At 37.6% G+C, this 15,417-nt stretch overlaps 1 protein-coding gene across 10 annotated transcripts in view; it reads right to left on the reverse strand.

Annotated features, from left to right (window-relative positions):
• LCORL (ligand dependent nuclear receptor corepressor like) overlaps positions 1-15,417 on the reverse strand; it is a 57,286-nt gene that overhangs the window by 16,199 nt on the left and 25,670 nt on the right. For 4 of the 10 annotated variants that reach the window (XM_028744222.2, XM_028744220.2, XM_028744228.2 and 1 more), the window contains exons 5-6: positions 14,658-14,912; positions 10,147-10,237 (exon numbers count right to left, since the gene is read on the reverse strand). In XM_028744222.2, coding sequence (XP_028600055.2) covers positions 10,147-10,237; positions 14,658-14,912 — 346 coding nt within the window. Of the gene's footprint in view, positions 1-4,393; positions 8,968-10,146; positions 10,238-14,657; positions 14,913-15,417 lie in introns of those variants that run through there. The other 6 variants (XM_028744221.2, XM_028744223.2, XM_077934417.1 and 3 more) reach the window with 4 other exon arrangements.

Below are 15,417 nucleotides of genomic sequence, written 5' to 3' on the forward strand. Positions count from 1 at the left end.
GGTTAATTCTGATAAGGTACCAAAACTCTTATTTCAAAAGTTACACTTCCACTGAGGTTCTGCATATACATTGTATGGAACACATACAACATTAATGAATCTGCTAACATTATGTGATACAACAGTAAGAAAAACTCAAGCTTGGCTAATAAATTGTTTTCTTAGTCAGATAGATTCTCCAACATAAAATATGCAACTGCACCTTCCATAAAATAGTCTAACCACAGAAATAATAAGCCTTCATTTACTCCAGTGAGATAATATTTTAATTTAAACAATAGTCACGATATGGTTGTCATCCTAATCACATTTTAACTATAAGTAAATTACATTTAAATCAATAGGATTCTGGGCCGCTTCACACATGGCCAATTTCTAATACAAAGATCATGTCTTAATAGCAAATTTCGTAAGTTCTAAAAGTACATTTTGTGCTACAAAAGCACAAAGTGCAGGGGAAAAAACCTCAGTTGGTTGATGGTTTCTCCTACTAGTACATGGAGCAAAACATATACATTTGAATTTATCAGACATGATTGTATATTTGTTTTCATTTTGATTATATATTTTGTGGTTTTATATTTTGATTTTGTTCTGTGAACCGCCCTGAGACCTCCGGGTATAGGGTGGTATATAAATTCCATAAATAATAATATATTCAAGATGTAATGAGCTTCCTACAAGAATGTCATATTTCCATACAGGAAATTAGCCATTTGGTAAGCAACCCTTACTCCGAAAAAAATGTGTTCTGGAAGTAAAACACTAATATTAAATTTCATTTGATGCTTATTTAGGTTAAGTTACCAGTTAAATGAGAAATGTAGTATTTCGTTTTATATCTTGAATTTAAGAAATCAGTATTATTTAAAAAAGCTTTACTTGGGCCAGACTGTTTCCAATCTCTTTCTAAACAGGCAGCAGTCTGCTAAACATAAATAAATAAATAAAATAAAATTGAATGGATACTGTGTAAAAATGCTGGCTTTTCTTTTAAAATCTGCACTGCATATATGAATTTGGACCCCGTCTTGCTTTAGTTCACTCTAAACTTTACATGAATGGTTTTCCTCATTCCTTTCAAGGGCAGAGTCAACTCTTGGTCTTTTAGAACTATGTTGTCCTTCATTTAAATAAATGGCAAAGCCCTTATGGGTGCCCACAACATGACAACTGTGTGTAGTGGGTACCATTTTTAAAGTCACTGTACAACTGAGTCAATGAAAAGGAATCAAGTGCACATATATTTCAATTTATAGGACAAGTCTATCTATCTATGGAAATCAATGTAGTTCTTATAGTTTAGAGTAAATCTATATGGATCTAAGTAGGGCTTCAACTAAAATAACCAGTTAAATATTTTCTCTAACTACATAATATTTAAAACTGTTACTACTTACCTAATCATTAATTCAAACTGAAAAGCTAATAGCTCATAGCAGAAAGTAAATACAGATTTAAGAACAACATTCCTGAATTGCAACCTCAATCATTAACATCTATCAATATTTTTTAAAGTACTGATTAAGAGAAGTTAACTTATATTAATATAATTCTGTTTCAGAAAAGTATGTATTCAAACATATCACCAAACTCTGAACATGACACTAGCTGTCCATTTTTGTTTTCTAAAATATTTAGTGTTTATAGCTTTAACCTTATAGAATTGCAGAAAAGGTTTTTTTAAGATATACTTTATCAGATCACATGTAGCATTAGTACTGCTGTTGATTCAGAAGTTGTAAAGCATAGTCTTGCTCTTGTCTAAAAATAATATAGAATTTCTCTAGATTATACTATTAAGTCCCTGTTACCAGATTAAAAGCTCCAAATTTACATGTCAAGTGTTCCTAGGTTACCAAGAGTATATTCTTTTGATGGCTCAGGTAGCTCTGAATAACAATTGTGAAGTAGTCCCAAAGAAAGGAAGACCCAAAGCCCAGTGATAGAGAACATGCCTAGAAGCGTACATAAAATACAGTATTTTATGTCTTTATCTAAAATAACTGAAGCTGTAGGGCTGGAAAAGACCTCCATTTGAGACTTTGGAAAACCACTGCTGGTCAGGTTATGCAACGGTGGCCTAAAAGGACCAATAAGCTAAATCTTTACAATCGAAGCTCATTTATGTTTATGTACAACTGTAGTGCATTGATTATAGTGTCGGTGATGCAAAGTGGGTTTGGTACAATTGACTTCTTATCAAATAAGTGTGACACAGAAACAATAAAACTTCCTGTTATTGATCATATATAAAAGTCTCACAGTACTCTGACTTTTCAATGATTTAGATGGGGCTTTAAATCCCTTCAGCAGCCATAGTCTATCCATCTATGAATGGAGACGATCTCTAGAGGTCAGTAAGCAACTGATATAAGAAAAACCCAAGATTTGCACTGGGTTACAGAAGACCTGTGTTCAGGAAATGTAGATAGGTTTCCCTCAAGAAGCTGTCCTAAGGGTGGATTCACAGTATAAGTAAGTACTGCAAAGGAAACATAATTCCCAACACCATGTTTCTACCACAACGCTAATGTAGGGGTATTTGAATGGGAGAACTAACGGACAGAGGGTTCATATCCAATCCAATCCAACCAGGCTTAATTTAGCAAAAATAAGGGGGGATTTGTTAGGTGGAACTGAGGGGCCATTTGCTGGTCCTCCCTTCTGCTGCATCTGCTCCCGCATCCCCATTATCCTGGGTAACTTGTTTACCCGACCCCCCCCCCTGCAGTTCTTCCCTTAAAACTATCAATTTATGTGCAAGATTACCTCCTACTGAAAAGGCCATGGAAAAAGTCAAGCCATGCTTCCTAACAGCCAGGCTACAATGAGAAAAATGTCATCTTGCAAAATATTCAGTTTCAGAATGTGTTCTATAAACTTGAATAGTCAAGCACAATAATTTAGATTGGCATGATACCAGTCATTCACTTTTACAAAGTACAGTGGTGCCCCGCAGGACGAATGCCTCGCAAGACGAAAAACCCGCTAGACGAAAGGGTTTTCCGTTTTTTGATGCGCTTCGCAAGACGATTTTCCCTATGGGCTTGCGTCGCAAGACGGAAACATCTTGCGATTTTTTTCGCTCCCCCCCTTTTTCTAAGCCGCTAAGCCTTTAATAGCCGCTAATAGCCTTTTAGCCGCTAAGCCTTTAATAGCCGCTAAGCCGCTAATAGGGTTGCTTCGCAAGACGAAAAAACCGCTAGACGAAGAGACTCACAGAACTGATTATTTTCGTCTTGCGAGGCACCACAGTAAATAATCTCTGCAAGTAAATGTATGCATTAAAAATGTTTGTATGAATTTCTCAGACCTTTCCACTTCATATATAAATGTCAGCCCCCAATTGTGAAAGAATGACATGCTTCATGTTATTAGGGCACCAAGAATGGCAGAGAAATAAACTATAAATGTATCTAAAGGTATGATTCCCATCAGTGAAAAAGATTGTAGAAAAGGAAACAAGAGGTAGTACATACATATACCCTGAGGACACATATACATACATAGAATAGCTTAGCTTCTCTACTGAATTTCCAATACTGTTTCTCGCTGCACATATAGTGCCATGCATAGATTAGGCTACACAGTTAACAGTATTTTACTCTTGTTTTGACACTAAAGGGGAAATTGCAATGAGATTTACCACTAGTCCTATGCATTTTGTTTTACCACAAAGTGAAGAAAAGTTTAAAAGCTATCTGTTGGCTTTAAATGGGCATTTAAAAGAGCATGTTATAATAATATGGATTTCTTCATCTGGTCTACAATTAAAATACAGGTATTTACAAGATACAGTGGTGCCCCCCAAGACGAATGCCTCGCAAGACGAAAAACCCGCTAGACGAAAGGGTTTTCCGTTTTTGAGTTGCTTTGCAAGACGATTTTCCCTATGGGCTTGCTTCGCAAGACGAAAACGTCTTGCGAGTCTTGCGATTTTTTTCGCTTTCTCCCCCCTTTTTCTAAGCCGCTAATAGCCTTTTAGCCGCTAAACCTTTAATAGCCGCTAAGCCGCTAATAGCGCTAATCCAGTTGCTTCGCAAGACGAAAAAACCGCTAGACGAAGAGACTCGCGGAACGGATTATTTTCATCTTGCGAGGCACCACTGTACTGGAAATTGAAACTGATTATAAATGTGAACGAATTTGTAAAATTTGCAGATCAGAACTGATCAGTTTCCCTAACTATGGGGGAAAATCCAGCAAGAAGTTCTCCTGCACATTTAAATAAATGGAATCTGTGCAAGAGGCAGTGGCCCATATATGAAAAATATTGCCCTGTGTCAATGTTTGTGCTAAGTGTGTAAAAAGTGAAATTGTAACTTATTGCAACTTTGCTCTTGTTATACCACTGTTGTCTTGCCCATGGATTAAATCAAATGAGGCAACATAAAAGTATTTTTCTTTTTACTGAATGAGCAAATCAATGACACATCAGTTTTGTAAATTTATGTGCAAAAGCATTGAAGTGCTTTACTAAAAATTACAACATAGAAACACATTAACAAATTCATACAATCAGATTTAGAAATATAACAACACAAAGAGGAAACAGAATTACAGTACATTTACAACACAAGACAAATACATGGAATTCATTAGAAAATATTGTAATAAATAATTCATGAATTATAGTGCAATTGATTTATGCATAAATAGAACTAATTGCCTAGAAATCAGTTATTAACAAAATCTGTCAAAAATCAAGGCAGCCACAGAGTTTTACTAAATTACTGCAACAATGGAAATACTGCAATTAAAAAAAACACACAAATACAGGTATTTGTACTGTAAACAACTAAAAAAACAGTATTACTAAAGTTAATATACAATTTAATTTAATATAAAATAGTCATTAGCTACCAGAAATGGTTTAAACAACTTTACTGAGCAGTAGTTCTAAAAACAGAGGCACTGTTTTTTTTTTTAATATAAAATACTTGAGAAACATTCAAATAAGTAGAAAGCATGTAGGGCTTGCTTTCACCTTCATTTAAAAGTCTGCTGAAATATGTATTTTCAGAGACTTGTCAATTTCTAAGTAGCATCTGGTAACTGAATTTAAAAGTACTTCAAAATTATAACTTAAACAACCTTTTTAAAAGAACACATTAGGGATGGATAAGGGGAGTCTATGCATTTCCCTGCCTTTCCTCAGTTGTATAATCAAAGGTTCAGACCATTCATTAGAAATAATTACATTTCTTTTTTAAAACGTACAGGTTGAGCATTATCTACAAACTATCAAAAAATATTTTAATATACTATTTCTGACCAAAAATAAATACAAGTACTAAAATGCTGAAAATTAATATTACATATAAAACTACCACTGTTAAAAGTCAATAGCAAAATGATCCCTGATTTTATGAATCCTGTTACTTTTTTTGGTCAGGCCACCTTTTAAAATGATATTAAAAGTGTACTGTAATGTCTTTGATATATATATCTCTGACTAAAGTCTAACATTGTCTGAGAAATTAAAAAAAAAAGGCTGAGATCTAAGAAGTCGTGCATCAGTGGGAAATCCTCTCACAGTGGAATCCCCCTCTTATGTCACGTAACACAGTGGTCCAGAGGTTCTTGATCCTCGGGAACCAATTTTCAGGGGGGGACAAAGGAACTGTAGTGAGAAGGATGGAAATGATGGCGTCTAAGAACGATCCCAGCTCATGTATTAAGCAGTAAACTAAGTCCCAATAGCTCTCCAAGTAAAATGTTCTAGAAAAGACAGTGAAACCTGTAATCTTTTTTTTCTACTGGGAAAGACACAAGAAATCAATCATCTTAATCCTGACAAAAATATGGCTTAGTTCTTCAAAACGAAAGATGACCTGGACACCTGATGTTTGATGGTCTCTTAATTTCTCTAATACAGAATTTTGCTTTTAAAAGATTTCCTAATACGCAACAGAGCTGAAGAAGATTCAGCACGGAACTAAGAGGCCAGTTTTGTTACCTTTATTTTATATTGTCACTCCAGTTTTTAAAATATCAATAAGAAAGGGCTGATTCCCCTCTCAATAGTTTATTATGAAATGTTACCAACTGAGGTGGATAGCATACTTTTAAAATATAACGGCATGTGAATTCAGATGGTATAATTCACAGAGTCGAAATAATATTACCTTACACAAAATGTTGCTTAGAACGTGTTCAGTCACACATGCATGGCAAAATACAGTGTCTGAAAATTGTAAGCTTTCCCATAAAAATCTAGTTTTTCAATGAAAAAGGCCATGGATGTCTCCATTAATATGAGATATGATTTGACAGTATACCCAGGTTACATAGTATAAAATCTAGTGGCTATGATCCTTCCCTTAGGGGGCACATTGCCAACACATAAGGAATTTCCATAGGGCTCAAAAGCAACTCTGTTGCTCTGCTTACGCCCTGAGCCCATGTGAATTCACAGGTAGCACAGTGGATGGTTTTCAGGGACTGGATGTGTACGTGTGTCCCAGACGTTCACACAGCCCCACTTGGTCAAGTTACATAAGCTCTGGTGCTTGCAAAAACTGGAGGTGCACACAGGGATCCCATCTCCCAGGCTGCCTTAGTGCACTGCTTGCGTGCTTGCTGGGAGAGCCAAGTGGAGCATGGTAAATCTATGAGCACAAAGGGATTCTTCTTGCAGGGAAGGATCATGCCCAGTACGAATACTCTGAAATTCATTTAAAAAACTGTAATCTAAAGGTAACTGGTCCTCTGAGATTCTATGAAAAGTTATATATTTAAAATGAACTGCCCGGCTTCCAAACAGTAAATATACAAATAATCTCTAGTTACTGAAGATTCAAAACAGTTTCACTGTTTCATATCTGTAATTCTATAAGACCCTGAACTGTAAATTTGGTTATTAGCAAAGTGATGATGTATCGGCCCACCAAAATGAAAACCTGATGTTCATTTTGATAAAGTAAAAAGTTCTGAAATGTCACAGCAGCAAATACATTACTGTTACAAGTGAGGTTTTTCAGTAGGAGTGTTACACAATCCTTAAATAAAATGTAAGTAGTCATAACACCAACTAACTAATCAGCACACTTAAACCAAAATAACCATTCTCAAGCTCATTCTGTGCACATTATGAACATGCTCTAATCTGCATTCCAACTTTCATCTTTAACCCTTACAAGTTAGCTTATTTTCCACACTAAAGGAAAACAGTTAATTTTATGCCTTTAGTATTCCATCTTATTTAATAGTTAATCATTCTATAGCTACACTAAATTTGTCAGTTTTCACAAGTATATATTTTGTAAACACCAATTTCTTGCTAAACCAACAATAAAATGAAAAGAACCAAGTTTTATACCTAACACACGCTTTTTAAAATGAAACTTTATCTATATCAGATGTTTAGCCTTTATGTAGTTTCTCTTCCATAGAAAATTCTATATTCAGCTAATACTTCACATTAGTTTCCAAGTTAAGAAACTAGCACTGTCCCCTAAATTTCCCTTGATTTGTATTATTTTCAGCTACTTGCAACTTCTGAAAAATTCTGAGGCATAAATGTCTTCAAAGTATTAATCATGTATTTCCTTAATAAGATGGATTATTGAATGGCTAGGGTCACTCTTCATCAGTAAAAAAAAAATGCTTCACATGACAAATACATGTTATTCCAAACATTTTATGCTATTGACTACTGAATAAAACCTGAATCTTTTTCACTTATTTGTACAAGGATTATATTAAATACAAACTATCACAATTGTGATCGATTCTATCATTTTGTCCACAGTGAAAACCCTGAATAAAGTTATTCTTCAAAAAGGCATGTATGTGGTTTCTGAACTGTAAAATTTGTCTTCTGTCTAAGTGAATTTTTCTGTTTCTCATGTGTGTATGTTGAACACAGCCGCATACACACACACACGCACACACACACGCACGCACACAGAGGTTTCTAACAAATGAAACTATATAGGCTTGCTGCTATTTTTGCAGGTGCCAGTCCCTGAATCCGTTATGTTAAATAACCCAGTGTCTTGCAATCGGAGTTTCTTTTTCGGCGGAGTCTTCAGCGTTCCAGATCTTTCTTTAACTTTGTATTCTAAAGTGCTGTGAGGTACCCCATATATTCCTTGTGCTTTGGAAACACTCATTTTTCCACTCATTACCATTGTGATAGCTTCCTCCATTATTTCATGATCATATTGTCGGTAGCGACCACGTTTTTTCCTTGGCTGTTTGTTATCCTTGCGATCTAAACCATCTTCTGTGGATTCAGAGGTGCCATCAACAATTCCATTCTTAGCATTAAGACACAAAGGAGAGAGGTCCCCATGCAGAAAGTATGAATCAACACTTGACTGAGTTACAGCGGCAGAACATTCGATTTTGTTCTGTTTTGGGAGTATATTTTTCAATTTTTGAAGAGCTGATCCTTCTAGGACTGATGGGGTTTTGGAAACATGGTACATAACATCCAGAAGTCCAGCACTATCAGGCTGTTGTTTGGGCACAGCATTGATTCTTAGCTGAGGAATTTTTAACTGTACTGTTGGAGCTGAAGTTTCATATTGTACATTTTCATTTTTTTCTTTAAACTGAGTGACCATTCTTTGTAGAGTTAACTGATGGAGGTAACTGGAAGCTGTTGGGAATCTTAATTCTGAGGTTTCAAGTAGAGTGAGTTTACTTTTTTCTGTGCGCTCTGCTTGAGCTTTTGCCCACAAGGCTACTTTTTGCAGCACTGCACAAGTTTCTCTACTGTCTTTGTAAGAGTAACTGTCATTGAAATCTCGAGTTTTGTTTCTAAAGGGTGCAGGCTTTCCTGCTGGTAAGGCTTCTAAGTGGAGAAGTAAAGTTTTTTGAGGTATGCCATAAAGTATGCCTGCTTTATTAACGTCCAGTGCTCCGGACTGAATGTCTTTCAACGCTTTTGAGAGCAAACCATCTGCAAACTCAGCACTTCTTTCCACATAGTCCTCTCTGTGTCTGTGGAGTCTCCTGGATGGATGGAATGAAACGATGGTGAACTGATGCATGAGAGACTCTCACACAGCTATGGAAGGGAAGGGTCCACTCCTTTATTATACTCCTTGCTTAGGTAACATCACTGCTTCTGATACTTTTAAGTCTTTGAGATGTGGTAGCTATTGATTACCATAGCAAAAGCTACAGTTCTGGTAGGACCATGTGTCAAAAATGATACCCCAGCTTCTACAGCAGCCCTTCCAAGAACTTTAAATCCTAGCTCAGTATTTGATAACTTTCGTATCTGCTTGCAATTCCCTTTTGACAGATGCTTGCAGAGTAACACTTAAAAACTTTACACAATTTAACATCCATTGAATGCCCCCATCCAAAAGGAGTTTTGTTAGTAGAAACGTGACGTTACCGCTAAACAAGTAATAAAAGAGTCAACCCCCTCATAGAAACTTCGTTGCAACTACTAACAGAAAACATATTAAGACATCCAACTAATTTAATCTTACATCCTGATTGCTAATAAAATGATCTATTTTTTTCCACGACTATCTGAAAAAACAAGCAATTTTAAAACAACATGGAATAATTCTATTGAACTGTTAGTCTTTTTTAAAAAATAGTTTGCAAAAAGCACAATTGACAAAAAGAGCCTGCTATTGATGGAAGGATGCTAAAATTATAAAATCTGTTATTTAACTATTATTTCAGTAAATAGTACATTTCAGCACATTAAACATCTAATAATAAATGGGTCTCTCAGCAGCATGACACGAGTGGTAGTATCAAAATGCAAGAATGGCCATCAAGAGCTCTCTCTTTCATTAGGAAACAATAAGGAGTATAGCTGTTTTTAAAAAAAACTTTCTACTATTAAAATGTAAATATTTTTCTTTGTCTCTAAATCATGAAGAATAAATTTTCTTCAATAGCCTAGTTTCCTTATGTATGTAAGCATTCAGTAAAGTTTGGTGATTGTTCTGATAACTTTTCTTTAACAGAAAAATGTGAAAAACACAAAATGAAACATATGAGTTATATATGAACACACAATTATGAGTGAAACTCTTTGGCAAAAGCAAAACATGTGTCAGTAAACATTTTACAGAAATCAGTTACAAAAGAAATATGTTTTCAAGCTTAAAATTTAATTTCCATTTATTACGTTTAACAAAACAAAAATAATGCTTATTTGCTTACCCAGACACAGAATTTTCAGAACAAGATCCATCATATGCTGACTGTTCCAAGCTTGTTTTCTTTGTAGAAAGATCTAGCACTCCATCCCCTATTGTAATAGCAAACAGTATAAGGATTACTTAGGTAATAGGTTTCCTTTACAGTAACAAAATTCATTTTAATGTTCCTTTTCATCAAAAAGCTATCTCTAAATTATTGTACCCGTCCCTCCTTACGCTGGTCTACGACAGTAATAAAGATATGTTGTTGTTGCTATCTCTAACTTTACAAAACATCAAAGTACAATGGTCGGGCCGCTGTAGGTAAGATCTACCAATTTGTAGGCCTCAATTTGTAGGTTGTCAACATGATTAATTCTTCATTCACCAGTTCCTCAAAGTCACCCTTACCCTGCTACAATTAGGCTTGGCTCCAAGAGAAGGCTTTGTTCAAGCCTAGTTTTTGCTGAGGTGCATGTGATCTTCCTGTAGATTACAGCTGGGGAGTGAGGGTTAACCATGCCTTCCCCAACTGCACTCTCTAGGAAAATTACTCCCCATTAAGATTGAAAAAGCTAAAACGTTTCTTTCAAGCCTAATTACTGGCAGTGGAGAGAAATATGAGTGCCCTTGGAGCATGCATGTGCTGTAGTGGTGTGTGATGACGGCCCATGACAGTTTCTTGGGTTTTCAAAATGTCTTCACAGATCTAGAAAGGTTGGTGACCTATGGTACAGGTCATGTATGTCCCCAGGCCCGGGGCCAAATAGGGTTCCAAGTTCCACATACAAGCCTGATCTATACATGCAGCAGAATGAGAATGCCTGGAGATGAAGAATGCTTTTTTAATGCTCCCCTATCAGTGGCGTAGCGTGGGGGGTGCAGGGGGGCCCGGCTGCACCGGGCGCAACATCTGGGGGTTAGGGTTAGGGGGTGCAAATCCACGGGTTAGGGGGCGCAAATTACTTGCCTTGCCCCGGGTGCTGACAACCCACGCTACGCCACTGTCCCCTATCCATGCCACATGACCTGGAAGCTGTCTGTGGACAAACGCCGGCTCCCTCAGCCAGTAAAGCGAGATGAGCACCGCAACCCTAGAGTCGTTCGCAACTGGACTTAACTTTCAGGGGTCCCTTTACCTATCCATGTTTAAAGATTTTCAGCAAGTTAAAACCTAGCATACCAGAGAGAAAGGTACTAATCCAGTCTGTTTCACAATATGCTAACCTTCTAATTGCAGGAAGATTTTACACACAGGAACATTTAAAAATGTGATTGGCCACCAGCAACCTGAAATGATACTGCCCATCCTACCATCTCATTCTGCTACATATATGTTTTACATTCAACTGATGGCAGATATATATAAATTATGCAATTAGAATATATACCATTAAGATGAGTAAATGAGCTACATAATGAGATGACAGAAAGCTACTTCTCATATTGCCAAATTCATAATTACATGGCAGTGGCACAATAGTTGGTAGCCTTAATCCGGCGCCGTGGTGCAAAGCTCCCTCTGGTGACGTACCCCCCCTCCCCGCTCCCCAGAGTTTTTAAGGGAGGACGGCGCTGCTGGCGGGGTTGGAGGAGCCGGGCAGCAGCTGGAGGGCGGCTCCTCCAGCGGGGAAGAGGCGAAGGCTGGACGTGGCATCTCCCGGCTCAACTGGCTGCTTCGTGTCACAGTGGCCACGGCAGACGGAGGCTATGGGTGCACCTTCGGCGCGGCATGGAGGAGGTGGGCGAGGGCGACGAGCTGATGCCGGGAGGCGCCATGTCCAGCCTCTGCCTCCTCCCTGGTGCCCTCCAGAACTTGGCGCCCCGGTGCCCCTCTATGGGTAAGACACCCCTGGGTGCATGCCATGTTTAACTTAGGAAAAATGCTGCAGCTTAGCAGAAAAGCACTGGGAGGCATATCCTTAATTATATAGCTTTAAAGAGAATATCTTGGCAGATAGTTACAGATACTCAGCCATTTCAAAGTGTAGGTTGAACAAATGGGTTGGAAATGGGGGATTTCTCTTTAGCCTAAATTTCAGATATCAGAAATGAGTATAAGTGTAACCCATCCTGAGAAGTGCCTGGTCATTAGTACTCTTCAGGTATTTGATAGGCAATGTGGAGGAATAGCAAGGTCTGACCAAAGCAAGTGGTGAACAGGTGTATTTGCAATTCTGGGCACCTGTCAAAGTTGACCCAGAGCCAGGTAGGAAATTAAGGATCCAGTACGATAGTTGGACCAAATCCCCACTCCTGAGGCCTATAGGACATCATCTTCATCTGCCTGGTTGAGGTGCAAGTTATTATTTCAATAAGTGTCTTTAATAACTACTTTTTATAACAGCCATTGCTAATATGATATATAAAATTTATACCTGTCAGCATTTCAGCCATTTGACTTTGTTCTATTGTACAATGGAAGTATCAATAACATACAACCCATTTCACTGCTCAAAAGGGCCAGCTCTTTGGCATTGTACACACCTGGAGGGTATTAAGTTTTACTCCCTCAATCTTCATTGCTCAATGCAGTCCTACTCCTCTTCTACTCATTAAGATATCTAAAATTTAGGATAAAGAGAAATCCCCTGCTTCATGGCCCATTCGTACAGCTGCTGCAACCCCCAACCCCATCATGCTGCTTGGAATAAAACCACATTTTCAGAAAGGGCATTTTCTGAAAATGAAAACAGCAGCTGTAGAGAAGATGCATTAACACAGGTAAGTATGACTCCTACTACAAACCCCCACCCCCAATGTTGAAAGTCAAAAAGAGGCAAATTTATACAACAAACTAAATAAGTATATGTCTGTGAACAGTCTTATTCCTTCTATTTAAAGAGGTTATAGCAATGGAATAAGGACAAGACATTTATATACTACCAGCAATTTATTTTGTATCTGCAAAAGTCCATATATTAATCCATCCAACAAAAGGATAATTAAGACCTAAGGATGCTAACTTGCTCAGTATTAATTCTCTTTAAAGGCACTTTGAAAAGTAAAACGGTTAATGCTAACTCTTTGTTCTGCATTTTTAAATAAATAACTTTAAAGATGCACTAATTTACATGGAGAAGCTGCAATACTTAACTCCCTTTCACTGAAATCAGTGACTTGACTTTGGAAGAACTATCTCCTTATTTCTTTCATGACGTCCTGGTTAGAACTAAATTACAAATGAACTTCATGTGAGCTGCCCCTTCCTGGTTTGATTTGGATACAGTGGTACCTCGCAAGACGAATGCCTCACAAGACAAAAAACTCGCTAGATGAAAGGTTTTTCCGTTTTCGATTTGCCTCGCAAGACGAATTTCCCCTATGGGCTTGCTTCGCAAGACGAAAATGTCTCGCGACTTTGTTTTCTTTGTCTAAAAACAAAGACATGTTTTGTTTATAAAGTTAATTTATTTTCCCTTCAATTTTTGAACTGCTCTTTACAGTATGTGTGACTTTAAAGAGCAGTTAATAAACTGTTGTTGTACCAAATTTGGCTTTGTTTGGACTTTTTTTGACCATAGGAACGCATTAATTGATTTTCAATGCATTCCTATGGGATTTCGTGCTTCGCAAGACGAAAAATTCGCTAGACGACAAAAATTGCGGAACGAATTAATTTCGTCTTGCGGGGCACCACTGTATATGGTCAATTTAAGAGGGATTTTTAAAAAACAAAAACAGAGAACAATGCTTACAACTCTGAAAGAACATCAAGGTTAATCATTATGCCCAACTAACTATACTTTCAATCTTCATTTGTGGCTGACAGCACATTTAGCAGAAATACGCAATTCAGTCTTGTAATTTGCCACTTGCCTGCACTAAGTAGCTGGCAGCCTTCCATGGGTAAGCACCCAAGTGGCAAATTATATTGTCCTCTGCAATTTTCACTGCAGGTGTAGCCAGCACATGTGATTTCAGGGGCAGTAAGCTAGGGCTGGCTACCCTCCCATCAATCTGTTTTCTCTTTTTACTGGTTTTTAAAGGCAGAAGCCACAGAACCTGATACAGTGGCTGTGATTCTCTCATTGGACTTTCTCACTGGGCCTTTGTATCTAGGAGCTGCAGCAGCGAAGAAAATCAGTGCGTTTCTTATGCTGTGTGTGGGACAATAAGCACAGTAATCTCACTTCCCTCTTGCTTGCTTTCACTTGGATTCAGGGTCTACGGGAAGTGCTGGTGGCAAAGGAAGGAAGTGGATGATTCCCACAGCAACTGGTTACAAACTGGTTACATTTTAAATGCCCTACTCCAGCAACTACTTAAGAGATATATTCCAAGAGGTTCTCAATTCATTTTAAAAAACTCAGTGTGAACAGGTGTGTTTAAAATATGCTCATTTAAATATGGTGCAGCCATACGTGCAAGAAAATCATGTATGATCTGTGGCTTGTGGCACCTATCTTTACAAATTATTTTGTATAGATAATAGTAAGTGAAACTGTATTCAAGATAGCTTTCTTATTTATCCTAAAACTCAATGAACTTCATTCCTAATCACATCAAGCAAACAACAAAAATTAAATTTACCTTGCTGAGTATTCTGCTCTTGTATTCGATTCACAGTGAGGTCTAGAGGGCTATCCTGTTCTTCCTGAAATGAATTTTCTGTTTGGTTCATTTGGATACCTTTACATATCAGACTTGTTTCATATGACGAACCGTTTCTATTTTCTTGCATTTTACTACTTTTTGAAATGTATTCAATTGCAAATTGACGGATCATCTTTTTCATTAATTCCTGAGCAACTAAGGGAATGTTAGGATCACAGTTCTGAGGAAGATCTGTAGGAAAATAATAGCAAATAAACATATGAATTAGAATAAACACATTTACTGCATTTGCTTTATCCGTCTGCATCAAGGCTTAATTCTCCGATGGAACATTTATAAAGTTGTCGATCTATGCCATGGGTAGGCAAACTAAGGCCCGGGGGCCGGATCCAGCCCAATCGCCTTCTAAATCCGGCCTGCGGACGGTCCAGGAATCAGTGTGTTTTTACATGAGTAGAATGTGTCCTTTTATTTAAAATGCATCTCTGGGTTATTTGTGGGGCATAGGAATCCCCCCCCCCAAAATATAGTCCAGCCCCCCCACAAGGTCCGAGGGACAGTAGAGCGGCCCCCTGCTGAAAAAGTTTGCTGACTTACCTTTAACATATTTTTACAACTGTTATTTTATGGGACAGAGTAACAGGGGCAGAAGGCACCATGATAACTGGCTTCACGGTTTTCCCCACATCACAATTTTTTACATAGCGCGCACACACACACACACATTGTGATTCGC

The sequence above is a fragment of the Podarcis muralis genome, chromosome 9, assembly GCF_964188315.1.
Source record: "Podarcis muralis chromosome 9, rPodMur119.hap1.1, whole genome shotgun sequence".
NCBI lineage: Eukaryota > Metazoa > Chordata > Lepidosauria > Squamata > Lacertidae > Podarcis > Podarcis muralis.